Consider the following 14,401-nt stretch of genomic DNA (forward strand, 5'->3'; position numbering starts at 1 on the left):
AGGATACAGGTTATCACTGCTGTCTGCGGCAGATGTCAAAGCTGCTGTCGTGTGCTGTAAACCGCGACCATACAGCCAGTTCCCCCACCACACTCCCATTGTCTCGCAATCTCGAACTGCTAACCAACATTCTAAAGTGACACAAATAATTAAAGGTGTCATTATAATAAATAATAAATGGAAATTTGATTAATAATGATTCACCTAGTTTTATTGAAAAAGTTATTGGCCCAGAAATCCCAGCCTCCTTGGGTTGGCATGTAGTGTGTACGGACCCGAGAAGGCATCGCAAAAGCCGGTTTTCAGCACACAATGCGTATGCGCTGAAAACCGGCTTTTCCGATATGTCAAATTTCTGCCTATCTGTCAAGATCCTCCGCATCTCGGGAGCGAGGACATTTGCAAGGGCAAGATTGCGGTATTTACCCATATCTTGCCCAGCAAATGTCCTGAAAACTCTTGTGCCTGATAAAACAGGCACATAGCCTACTGTTACAGGCGTAAGAGTTTTAAAACACACAAAAACATTATAAAATAAAATTTTACAAAAGACATTTTATTGTTTAAAAACCCTCCCTACCACGGTAAGTTTATTTTAAACCATAATTAAAATAACTTTTTTTTAAATCGGGAAAATAGATATTTTTTGTAAGACATAATTAATTTAATTTAAATGAATGTTAAATATGTGGTGTATTTTTTCTATTTTCTAAGAGTGTTTTGGGAGGGGTTTCTCAATCATAATAATGGGAACTCCAACTTACGGAGTTCCCATTATTATGAATGAGAAAATACTGTACCTCGATTGGCTGCCCATAGCCATGTGACTCCAGCTCCAGGCCTCTGTACGTCCCGATGTGCATGCGCTACGACGCGCAGTCAGTGGGGGCCTCAGGACCGGGATCTCGCATGGGCGCAGAAGGTTCCGGTAAGTGCGCATCTTTTTTCCCTTTTTTTTAGCCGATTGCCCGCGGGAAGCAGCCGACCGGGATTTCTAGGCTACTAACAAAATATTGAAATGTAACGGAATAGAGTAACAGGCCCAAATTATGACTGCTTCAATCTCATTCAGAAAAATATTAAAATGCTAACTATTATGTCTGTAATGTACCGATGAGTGACTCCACGAGGAAATGTGTTGTACTCAAACCGTAGTGACCTTTGTCCTTTATTCGTAACTCCAGAGTGAGGCAGCCGCATGGTGGCTCCCCTTTTATACAGCCCCTGCCACCAGGGCAGGAAACCCCAGTCTCCACCAGTTGCACCCTCTAGTGGTGCCAGCATGTATATACACAGTGTAAACCTTATTGAAAGTACATCAGGTAAACAAGTCTCCATCTTATGCAACTATACAGTGACTAAACAGAGAGAATATTCATAGTCTGCATATATAACACTAAGTAATCTAATAAAGTATACTAAAATACTGAAATATTATGGAAAAGATAAGGAGCAATGTATTAAAAATTTAAGGTGAGAGGGGAGCAGTAGGGGATGGACACTGATCGTTGATGTGGATTAATTTTTAAGCCGCAAACAGGGCCAGAAATTGATTAATTGGTGTAAACAAAATGAAAATGGCAGGAGTTGTCAGTGGGTATCAGAGATGTGCTCTGCTGGATTAATCGGATTGGGAAGGGATCTTGATGGAGAGTTCCTGATCATCCCTCAGGTGAAACAATTTTTCATGTCAAAAAAATCACAAATAATTAGCATTTTAAGCACAAAAAAAGAGTGAATTGCAAAGCCTGGATTGCAGTAGAACCTATCTCTATGCACTCTCTCGGCAATCAAGTTGCAAAGCTGTAGTGGCGTCTGTCAAATGTGGATGTGGCTCCTAGGCTCAAATTAATGTCAGGGCTGAATCTGCTGGTGACCCTGGTACCTTGACAGCTAGTTATTGCTCATTTAATATATCATGCTTCGGGACCTAGCCGTATGAATGTTAAAAATTCATTGCACTAATCTGATCTATCGGGGGTTAAATTGGATACACACTGAAAACTGGAATGGGGTGCGTGGTACCCGTGCCCATTCATTGTGTTTCAGGCAGCTAATTACATTGGTGCTGTCTGCTATTTTACATGGTTGCTGCACGCAGCCAGCGCTACCCACGCTGCTCATTGGTTGAAAACCTCAGTAAGGGGCCCTGATATCGCGGGTTGCTAATGCCACTGAGAAGCAGCCTGCACCTCTTAAAGGGGAGGTGCATTGTGGCTGCAAGAAGTGGTGGGAGTTTTTTGAAAAGTGAATCTATGCTGCAAAAGATTGAAGAATGGCTGAGCATATGAGAGAGCGTGCACCGAGGTTTTGCGATAATGCACTGAAGGCCTTGGTGCAAGACGTGGAGAGGCCTCCTGTATCCGCAAAGGGGGCAGCTGCCCCCTCCACTCCCAGACATATGCTCAGGAGACAGTGGGAAGAAGTAGTAGCGGAGATCAATGCCAGGAGTATAGCTCCAAGAACATGGATGCAATGCAGGGAGAAGTTAACGATCTGACACACGTTGTCAAGGTGAGTGAGTTCAATCTTCAAATGTCATATCCTACTACTGAAGCACTAGCCTAGTCCACTACTCAATTTATATCGCCCCCATCATCCAGCTGCACACAATCTCTATCAATCAGTACTAAACCCTTCAGTTCATATGGTTTACCTCAACCTCACACACACAGCACTATTGCAAGCCTTGCACCCACAACCGACAGCTCGCACACACTGGCAGCTGTTCAACCATGAGATCCACGTCCCCCAAATATATTGCAGGATACTCACTGATACACTTCCCTTTTTCTTGTAGGAGAAGATGACGCACAACAGCAGGCAGCAAGAAAGACCTAGAGGAGGACAAGCGCACTTGCACATTGTAGCCTCCATGGAGGAGACAGGGCTGGCCATCCTGGGAAGGGGTATTTCTGAGACCGTAGCCACTGCCGCCACTGCCGGAATCAATGAAGAGGGTATCTGCATACCTAAAACTCCTTGGGACTGAAATTCAGCCTCCTGATAAGGCCTGCTACCGCCGGAAAGCGACGGCCACATGGTGGTGTTGTATGGCCGCCGATTTGTAGTCAAATAGCCGCCACTTGCAAAATTATCCTCGGCGGGGTGGGGTGGGGGGGGGGGTTTGCAGCGGTGTGGACATCTGCCCCACTCACCCCACTTCCACCGCGCTCCTGCAGATGCATCGTTAAAAGATGTCATCAGATCGCGCACCACACCTCTCCACCCCGGAATCTAAATTCACTGATAAAAGTCAACCAGCCACCTGTCGGGGCCCACGACATTTGTTTGTGCACTGTGCCGACTCAAGACCGCCAGTGGACTTTAAAGGCGTGTTGCGTGCACCTTCGTTTTTTTGCCCGATCATTTTTCGGAGTGCTCAAAGGTTTGTCACTCGCCCTGTTTGTGGCGGCATTGAATGCTAGTGGGCTTGGGGCCTCTGAACTCCACAGAGGCCTCATTGTGGAGGTTGAGCTTGCAGAGGCAATGGGCTCAGTGCTGGCAGCGGAACGCCTCCTGTACATTGCGCGTGGCAGGGAGGCACCGCAGGAGATGGCGGCCCCGTCGGCAACAGTTCCACAGGCAGCGGGCAAGGGAGGCAGCAGCCATTGATACCCAATATAGAGAAGGGCCTGGAAATGGTGACGGACTTCAATGCAGAGAGGTGGCCCAGGAAGGACCTGCCGTGAGGAGGAGGGTCGGGTACGCTGCTCCCCACCCCCTCCCACCCCCGGCCCCTCCCCACTCCCCCCCCCCCCCCCCCCGGCACCAGATAATGAGCGAGATAGAAAGCAGGCAGGATGGTCAGGAGGCAGATGCTTGCCAGCAGCAGGCTGCAGAGGCCGAGGAACATGAAGAGCATGAGGGAGAAGGCAATGAGGCAGCAGCCATAGGAGGAGCCGAACATAGAGTTGGTGGAAGAAGGCCCTATCGTGCAAGGGTCTTACAGGCAGCAGTTTTCCTTCATCGACCTCACAGATGACCAATGTCTCCGCAGGCTTAGATTCTGGAAGGACATCATCAGGGAGCTGTGCAATCTCCTGCAGCCATACCTCCAGCCTCAAACAAGGTTGAGGACAGTTCTGAGCGTCGCAACCAAAGTGACCGTAGCACTAAGTTTCTATGCCACTGGCTCTTTCCAATCCGCGACTGTAGACATTTCGAACATTTCTCAGTTCTCCGCCCATCACGCCATCCGTCAAGTGACAGATGCTCTCTATATGAGAAAGATGGACTACATATCCTTCCCGATGAGCAGGGAGAAGCAGTTGAAGAGGCAGGCCAGATCCGTGTGAATTGCGGGTTTCCCCAGGGTTCAGGGCGCCATAGACTGCAACCACGTCGCATTAAGGACACCACAGAACAATCCCGAGATGTTTAGAAACTGTAAGGGATTCCAATCCCTCAACGTGCAGCTGGTATGTGACCACCACCACAAAATCATGGCAGTTGATGCCCGGTATCGTGGCAGCAGCCACGGTGATTTCATCCTGTGCCAGACCGGTGTGCCCGCTGTGTTTTCTGGTCTAATCCAAAAATTGTGGCCGACTGCTTTTTGACAAGGGCTACCCACTGTGCACTTGGCTGCTGACTCCCCGCTTCACAACCCCAGGACTGCTGCGCAGCATGTGTACAATGACTCTCATTCAGTCGCCGGGTGCTTATTTGAGCAGTGCATCGGAATCCTGAAACAGAGGTTCCGTTGCCTGGATCACTCTGGTGGAGTGTTGCAGTACTTGCCTGAGCGGGGTCTCCCTATTCGTGGCCTTCTGCTGCATGCTTCACAACCTGCCAATCATGAGGGCACAACCATTGGAGGACGAGCCAGCAGTGCCACCTGCAGCGGGGGCACAGGAGGAGGACCAGGATGCGGGTCGCCATCCAAACCCTGCAAGGGAAGTCTCATTGCTGCTTGTTCCCGATGAGTTAATGGATACTTCACCCTTCATCTTTTCATTTCCATGGTCCTTTCCATGATACACCTGCACAGCTGTGGGAATGCAAAATAAAGATTTATTCATCATCATAGGCAGTCCCTCGGAATCGAGGAAGACTTGCTTCCACTCCTAAATTGAGTCCTTTGGTGGCTGAACAGTCCAATGCGAGAGCCACAGACACCGTCACAGGTGGGACAGACATTTGTCGGGGGAAGGGGGGGGTGTGGGACTGATTTTCCACACGCTCCTTCCGCTGCCTGCGCCTGACCTCTTCACGCTCGCGGTGTTGAGATTTGAAGAGCTCAACGCCCTCCCGGATGCACTTTCTCCACCTCGGGCGGTCTTCGGCCAGGGGCTCCCAGGTGTCAGTGGTGATGTCGCACTTCACCAGGGAGGTTTTGAGGGTGTCCTTGTAACGTATCCGCTGCCCATCTTTGGCTTGTTTGCCATGAAGGAGCTCCGCATAGAACAATTGCTTAGGGAGCCTTGTTTCTGTGTGGCCTGCCCAGCGAAGCTGACAGAGTGTGGTCAGTGCTTCAATGCTGGGGATGTTAGCCTGGGCGAGGACACTAATGTTGGTGCGCCTGTCCTCCCAGGGGATTTGCAGGATCTTGCGGTGACATCATTGGTGATGTACCTCCAGCGACTTGAGGTGTCTTCTGTACATCATCCATACAGGAGGGCGGGTATTACTACAGCCCTGTAGACCATGAGATTGGTGGTAGATTTGAGGGCCTGGTCTTCAAACACTCTTTTCCTCAGGCGGTCGAAGGCCGCACTGACGCACTGGAGGCGGTGTTGACAGAATAAAGAAAGGTGCAAAAAACATGCACGCACCTGTGGCTGCCTCATGGGTCTGAGAAGGCTGCTGTCTTTCAGGTGTAGAAGCTATAGATGTCCTTCTAGTTAATTAAATGTTTTAGAAAAAAATATATTTTGGAGATTTAAAAAAAAAGTGTTTTAATAGGGTTTAAAATAAACTTATCTTAGTGGACAGGGTTTTTAACTATAAAAATGTGTATTTAAATGTTATTTTTATATGTTTTAAAACTCTTACGCTGGTAAAAGTAAGCTATGCACCTGTTTTTACCAGGCGTAAAGGTTTGAAGGACGTTCGCTGGGCAAGAGATGGGCAAACAGTCCAATCTCGCCCGTGCGGATGTCCTTCTCCCGGGGATGCGGAGGATCTGTCAAAATTGACAGATCGGAAATGCCGGTTTTCAGCGCATGCGCATTGCACGCCAAAAAAACAGCTTTTGCGAGGCCGCGCTGGGTTCAGACATATTCCGTACAGACCCGGCGAGGCTGGAATTTCAGGGCCATCTTCTTTTCGATACTGACTGACGAACCAGTTTTGCATTTCTAGGATTTCCATTTAATTTGATATTTTTTCTATTTTATGTCATAATTTTATTGATTAGCTTCAGTTCAATACATTTTAGTTAATTTTTTGCTTACTTGAATATATTTTAATTGGGGTGACTCAATAAGATTTCATATTATTATTTTGTTTAATCTTGGGGACATAGTTTACTATGGGTATATTGGCCAGCACAATGGGATTGGGCCTAATCATCACCATTTAATGCATTTTATTATGCATCAACCAAGGTCCCCAAATGGAGCCATGCCCTTTCACAATGCACTTGTAGGGTGGCTGGGCGAGGGGTGGGGGGTAGGGGAGGGGAAGGAAGGGAAGGATTGATAGCAGTTATAAAGTGTAGCTTATCTCTTCTCCTCAAGTCAGGTTTGTATCCACAGCATATTGGGCCCAAGTTGCCACATGATTTGCGCCTGATTTTTAGGAGCAACTGGTGGAGAACGGACGATCTTAGAATTTGCAATTCTCCACATTTTTTTTTCTGCAGTTCTCGTCAGGTAGAACAGTTCTAGTTTGGAACAGAATTTTTTCTTCAAAAGGGGGCGTGTCCGGCCACTGACGCCTGATTTGAAAGTTTCCACAGTGAAAACGTACTCCAAACTAAAGTAGAATGGAGCAAGTGAAGATTTTTATGGAACTGAAAAAACCTGTTCTACACATTAAAATATCAGGCACAGGTTACAAATTAGGCGTCCAGAACGAGGGGGGGGGGGAAGGAAACTCATTAAATTCTACAATAAATCCTTATTTATACTTATACAAATATTATACAAATAAATTCAACCTGAATAAACATTTATAAGCAAAGAAAAGATTAAATAAACCATCTTCCTACCTGTGTGAAAGTGCTTCAGCCAGGGAGAATGGTGCAGCAAGCGTCACAAAACGAGGCAGCCGACCGAACGCGAGCGGGGGGGAGGAGGGAGCCGGCCGAACGCGGGCCTGGGGGGTGGGGGAGGAGGGAGCCGACCGAACGCGGGGGGTGGGGGGGGGGAATGGAAGGGAGCCGACGAACGCGGGAGGGAGGGAGCCTACCGAACGCGGGGGGGGGGGGGAGGGAGCCAACCGAAGGGAGCCAACCGAACGCGGGGGGGGGGGGGGGTGGAGGGAGCGAGCCAACCGAACGCGGGGGGAGGGAGCCGACCGAACGCGGAGCGGGGGGAGGGGGGGGGAAGGGAATGGAGCCGTTCCAGACGGCTGGCGGGAAAGAGAGAAGGCTGCAGGAAGCCTCAGAAATTGAGGAGCCATTTCCCGACGGCTCCATTAACATCAGAAGTAATGACAATTATAAAATCATGAAGACTTCTGATACAGGATGCAGAAACCTTCAGCACTTTTAAGAAATGGTTGAGGTTACGGACCTTGAGCTGGTAATTGGGATTAGACTGGATGACCTTTTGTTGGATGGAGCAGATATACTGGTAAGTACTGCAGGGAATAGAATATGGCCAGGGTGACCTCCTGGACTAGTTTCGATCGCCTGGATGGGTCAGAGAGGAATTTTCCCAGATTTTTTTTCTCCCTAAATTGGCCTGGGTTTTTATCTGTTTTTTTGCCTCTCCCAGGAGATCACATGGCTCCGGTTGGGATGGAGTGTAGAATGTTTCAGTATAAGGGGTGTCGCAGTTGTGGTTGGGTTGGGTGCTCTTTGCCTTTCCACCATTGTTCATTGTTTGTAGGTTTAGATGTAACCTTCAGGGCTGCTGACCGAGGGCCGTGCGACTCTTTGTCGGCCGGCACGAACACGATAGGCCGAAATGGCCTCCTCCTGCGCTGTAAATTTCTACGTTTCTATGAACAGACCAAGAAATGCACAGCCAGCTACATTATAAAACTGAAAGTCCTTAGGCTTCCAGCAGCTAATGAATGTATGTGTTGTCTGTGGCTTATTTCTTCATGTTGTACTGGTCTATTCAGGGAAAAGAGCTATTCCAGACAGAAGAAGAACGAATGAATGAACATTACCGACGTGAACATGAGCGTCAGGAATTGATGCATCAGAAAAAGATCGCGATGGAAACCAACAAGATTGTGAAAGAGCAGCAGGAGAAAGAGAGGCTGTAAGTTTGTCCCTTCCAACCCACTGTTTTTCCTTCTACGGTGTAATTAAATCATATTCACTTAATGCTCTTTTCAAACTGGCTACAGTCAACCATCATACTCCAGTTGTATTTCTATGCTGAGGGCACTCATAGAAAATGTCCAGGAAAGAAAATGGCAACATTCATCTCATAGTAGGTCACCTTTTGAGGTCTGTCATACAAGCAGTTCAACTTCCAATAATATTGAGAAACTGCAGCTTCTTGGCCTACTCTCCTCTGAGCCAAGACAGATTGTTTAAAGTTCCTGATGCCCTCTACGTTTTTTTACTTGCAAACAGTTCAGTACACAAAATTTTTGCTGTTATACTAGGTAACCCTATTCTTTGCTAATGGAGCTATCAGCAAAACGTATCAAATTCAGTGCGGTATTATTTTACAAGAAACGTTTGGCAAGGATTGAACAGTAGCTTCATTTATTTGTACTGTTATCAAGAAAATAAAGAAAAAAAATTCAATTTATTTAGCACCTTTCAAGGCCTCAGGATGTCCTAAATCACTTTACAGTCAATGAAGTACTTATTGCATTCACTGTTGTAATGCAGGAAACGCAGCAGCCAATGTGTGCACAGCAAGATGCAACAAATAGCAATGTGATAATAACCAGATAATCTGTTTTAGTGGTGTTGGTTGAGGGATAAATATTGTCCAGAATACCAAGAAAACTCTATTCTCTTCTTTAAAAAAAAATAGTGCCATGGGATCTTTTCTATGGTGTCTGAGAGGGCAGATGGGACCTCAGTTTAACATCTCATCCGAAAGATGGCATCTCTAACGGCACAGCACTACCTCAGTACAGCACTGAGGTGTCAGCCTAGATTTTGTGCTCGAGATTGGGAGTTGAACCCACAACCTTCTGACTCAGAGGCAAGAGTGCTACCACTGAACCACAATCCTTCTGTTGAATCCATTCAGAATTTTGTTTATTAAAAAATGTAACCAATTCAATCAAATCATCGCCTGTTTAGTATGCGGCCAAACGTTCAGGCAGGCTGGGTCAGACCGAACTCCAACTCAGATTAGGTTACAATCGAGGCCTTCTAATGCAGTACGAGTGAACCTATAATAAATCAATAATACATGAAATCTTTAGGGCATTATTCCTTTAAGTACCAATGATAATTGATTGATAACCTCAACTGAAAATTGTGCAATCTGTGTAATAACTGCAGACAATCTGAAAAATTCTTAATGATACAAAAGTAGTATTTTATAAGATTAGCAGATTTATTATGACATAGTTCTTTTTATAATTATCGTACACAGGAGGTGGTAGATGTCTGCAGTATGTTAAATCCCTTAAAGATGTACACAGTTTAGTTAATTCATTATATGGAGCACAGCATGTTGCTTTTTGGTTATTATTGATGTTACAGTTCTGAATTTCTTAACAAATCAGACTGACAGGGATTGATTGGTGTGGTTTCTCACCTTGAAATTATCAATTCTATTTTTGCTTTGCGAATCACCATCTGTTCATGTGTTAAAATTAAAGTGATATCTTTTTGTGAATAGGTGTGTGTAGAGTTAAGTGCTGAAGTGTCACAGTTCTGACTTCATATTAGTGTAGTTTATCAAACAGTTAATGGATTTCATTTGCTTGACATTATTCTGTTTCACTCTACTAACAGTACAAATTGCAGCTCATATTACTCAGGACCAGGCTGACTTAATGGACTTTGTTCCATTTTAATTACAGTGCTGCCTCTTGAAGCAGCTTCATTGCTGCCTAACTGTAGGTTGAAATTTAATTTGCAAAACCCAGTTCCCAGTGGCAAGAGAATAGCCATTATTGGAGCCATATTTTATTAAGAGATTAAATTTTAGTTAAATTACAAAAATAATATGCTAATGAGATTTCTGTTATACTGCTACTCAGCTTTAATTTTTACCCCACTCAATATATAGAAACTTTTTATTGTTAGCACAATACACACAGGACCAGGGACGGATTAAGGTGGGGCAGTCGACCAGGGCCCAAGCCTAGAGTGGGGCCCATACAGGATCAAATTAAGGGTAAGGGTAAACAGTATTGACAAAAGTAACATAGCAAGAGCGGAGTAAAGCCACGAGAGCTCAGGCGCATGTTATTCTCCACTTGATGTAAACAGACTCGAGATGCCCTTTCTCTGGAGATGCATTCTGCACACAAATCGGGGGCGGGGAAAGGAAAGAGCATCAGCTTCGCGAGGAGCAAAAGCGACGAGAAGTAGCTAAACTGCTTAAACTAGATCATTTTTTCCAACTAAAGACTCAGGATCATGAAGATGAAGGCCAAGACGACGCTGTGCAGTCAACGTCAACAATGAAACCACTCGTGGCACCGGACCCGGAGTTGGCCGAGTTGGAACTCCAAGTCCAAAAAGATAAATAAAATGAAAACCAACTGGCACATACTGAGCTGAAAGAGACGCAACTTACGAGTGACATTGGGCTGTGGGGCGACAACATCTCAGAAGACATGCAAAGCCATTGGATTGCAAAAGGTAGTGAGGACTGCCGAAACTGTGATAAAGGCTTCCAAAACTCCGGCGTGATTAATGCCAAGGAAGGATATCGCCGATACTGCTCGAACTGCTTCGTCACACGTGTGCACCCGCTGTCAGGGGAAGGTGTGGAGCGAACGTGGTTCTGTTATTCATCTACAAACGGTAGAGTATACTGTAAGGTCACAGCACGCACAAGTAGCTACTTTACTCATGGGTTTAATGACTGGAAGCATGGAGATGAGAGGATTTCATCTCATGAAAACAGCCACCAGTAGAGAAGCCATAGTCGTAATGTGCAGTAGACAAGCGGGCACTGGTTGTGTGGATGGTCATATTGTCTTCCAGTTTGAAAATGAAAGGCAGTACTGGCGCAAGGTCCTACAGCGGGCTGTCTGTGTGATACCGTTTCTCTGTGAACGAGGTCTTTCATTGCAAGGCAGAGACAAAATCGTTGGGTCTCCCAGTAATGGTAATTATCTGGGTGTGTTGGAGGTTCTCGCAAACTACGATGCATTTCTTGCTGAATACATCAAGCGGTTCGCCAACAAAGGCATACTTCATACTTGTCTTCCACCACTTGTGAAGAACTGATTCGTCTGATGAGTGGCAACTTGAGACGATTATCCAGGAATTGAAATCAGCGAAGTTCTATTCAATATCTGTTGATTCAACACCAGATGTCACACACTTAGATCAGCTGACATTTGTCATCCGCTATGTTCTACTGATTGGTCCTGAGGAAAGGTTTCTAAAGTTCTTGCGATAATCGGTCATACTGAATAAGAAATAGCAGAAATAATACTGGCCTTTCTGGATGAGAACAGGATCGACATACAAAATTGTCACGGACAATCTTATGATAATGCTTCAAATATGAGTGGAAAATACATTGGTGTCCAAGCTTTCATCAAAGGGCATAAGCGACGTTTATACTATGCGCAGCGCACTCACTCAAACTTGTGAGGAAAAACTGCCGAATGTAGTCCAGTGATTGTCAGATTTTTTGACATTGGAAAAAGTTGTACATTTTTCTCTCTGCATTGACGTATCGCTACCAACTGCTTTGTGAAAAGCAAAAGCCATTAGGGCTGTCTGTCGTCAAACAGCTTTCTGCTACTCGATGGTCAGCAAGATATGAAGCAGTGTCAAAGGTTACACTCCCATATGCGAAGTGATGGAATCCCTAGCAACTGACGTGGAACAGAAAGTTGAATGCTGAAATGAAGCTCGGTTGATGCTTGACAAACTGGGTGAACTGGATTCATCTATTCTCATTGTTATTTGGAACACAGTCTTGAAGCGTCTTCACCTGACCAATCTCGCTTCAAGAAACCAGCTTGAATCTGAATGACATGGTGTCCTTACTCGAGTCCCTCGTCAATTTTGGCAAGACACAGCAGACAGAGTTTGAGGACTTCGAAGACGTAAGGATTAAAATGTGTGGCCACAATGAGTACAATTCAGCCTAGAGACGCATCCAGTTACGCAACTGTCGCTATGACGATGGAGATGCTGAAAACACTGTGCTGTCACCCAAGGAGAAATTCAAAACTGAAATGTTCCTTGTAATCATTGATCAACTACTCAGTACCTTGAAATACTGCCTTGAAGCATACAAGGAAATCAACTGTAAGTATGGATTACTGTCCATGCTAGCCGCTCTCTCGGCTCATGCGGTCAAGCAAGCCGCAGAAAATCTTGCTCGCTTCTATCCCAAAGATCTGGAACCTATAATTAAAAGTGAATTCATCCACTTCTCTAGCTTTGTGGCATCCTCAACAGAGCTTCAAACCTCAATTTGTGTCAAACAAACTAAGTCAGCAGAGCTGAGAATGTACCAATTCCTCCATACACACGCCTTCTCTAACATTGAAATAGCTCTTTGGATATATCTGTCGATGATGGTATCAAATTGCAGTGGTGAGCGGTCCTTCTCCAAACTAAAACGCATCAAGGATGAGACCAGGAACCGAATGGGACAAGATCGACTTAATAGTCCTTTAATCATGTGAGCATCAAGAGTGAAGTACTGAGAGGATTTGACTTCTCGAAAATCATTGACGAGTTTAGCCGACAAAAATCTAGGAAAAGACCGATGTAATTTTATACTTGTAGTTGCCTCTATGGAGAAAATAGAATGCAAATAACAAATGACGACCTTCCAAAAAAATTGCACTGTCTTGTTCTAAATTGTTGTCATTGTCGATTTAGTTTCAAAATGTAAGGATTTTAAAAAATTAAAGCGTTGTTTACTGTTCATACAGGGTTTCATCGCGGTATCGGTTTGATTGTTTGGAAACATAATAAAATATTAAAAGAGTGTCGTCATAGTATCAGTGAGAACATAACCTGCGATGTAGACCTGACCTGACACTGACCTGATGCATACTCAGTATAGTGCCCTGTGACTTAGCTCACTAATGTCATTTACTGCAGAATATGAATGGGAGCCGGGGGCTCATGGCCGGGCTACTGCCCGGGGCCCGGTGCACTCTTAATCTGTCCCTGCACAGGACAATTGTCTCAGTGCCATTAGATAGGTAGCAAGCTGGCAACCCTTACCCTGCTGAATAAATAGGACTTTCACATGGTTAGCATAACATTCATTGCGGCTGATACTTTAGCTGCTGTATTTTGAAGAACAAATTTTCATATGAATGATGCACTATTGTTGTTTGCTATCGCTCCAACAATCAGTGCCATTGAGTGCAAGAATTCAGGATTAATTTTCCCCTATGATACCGACTACCTAATCTTAACTGCATCACTGCATAGAGATACAGATGGATATCATGCATCCCTGTGGTGATGAAGAGAAAATCTAATGGAGATTCAGGTCCTTGGTACCCCTCCTGTCGGGCAGCTCACAGTACCTTGCAAAGTCCCAAGAGAAAGGGTATATACCTGAGGAGGTGAGAAGAGAGGGAAAAAGGAGATAAGATTTAGAGTAGGTACCCTCAAATAAAACATTGGGAAAGTCTAAATAAATTAAATTAAATTGTGAAGCTGAGTCATGAATTGAATGAAACATGGTTGTTAATCTTGCATTTAAATCTAAAAGAAAATAGTGTTGTATTTCTAAAACAATGTTTCATATTTTTAGAAGGAAGTTAGAGATTTCACAGAAAACCATTGAAGAGCAAGAGAGATTTCGGAAGGAAATTGAACAGTAAGTGTTTTTTTACTAAAGTGCTCTTTTGTCCCCTGATAAAGATTTGCAGTAAAGGTATTACACCTCTCCCACCCATGTCTCTAACTGCCCCCCTCCAGACTCTCTTCTCTCTTGCCCCCCCCCCAGGCTCTCTCTCTTCTCCCGCCCCCCCACTCCCCCACAGATTCTCTCCCTTCCCCGATAGACTCACTCACTCTCCCTCCCTCCATCCCACTCCAGGCTCTCTCCCACCTACCCCCCGTAAAACTCTCTCTCTCTCCCTCCCCAGGCTCTCCTCGCCTCCCCACCCCCACGCTCTCTCTCTCCCTCCCCCCCCACCC

General features: G+C 45.4%; 1 protein-coding gene across 1 annotated transcript in view; it reads left to right on the forward strand.

Annotated features, from left to right (window-relative positions):
- The window catches only part of ush1c (Usher syndrome 1C), a 319,880-nt gene that overhangs the window by 131,925 nt on the left and 173,554 nt on the right, over positions 1–14,401 (forward strand). Inside the window, exons 12-13 of the mRNA XM_070898764.1 lie at positions 8,239–8,381; positions 14,013–14,078. Of these exons, the coding sequence (XP_070754865.1) occupies positions 8,239–8,381; positions 14,013–14,078 (209 nt within the window). The remainder of the gene's footprint in view (positions 1–8,238; positions 8,382–14,012; positions 14,079–14,401) is intronic.

Source organism: Pristiophorus japonicus, chromosome 14 (assembly GCF_044704955.1).
Source record: "Pristiophorus japonicus isolate sPriJap1 chromosome 14, sPriJap1.hap1, whole genome shotgun sequence".
In the NCBI taxonomy this organism is placed as follows: Eukaryota; Metazoa; Chordata; class Chondrichthyes; family Pristiophoridae; genus Pristiophorus; species Pristiophorus japonicus.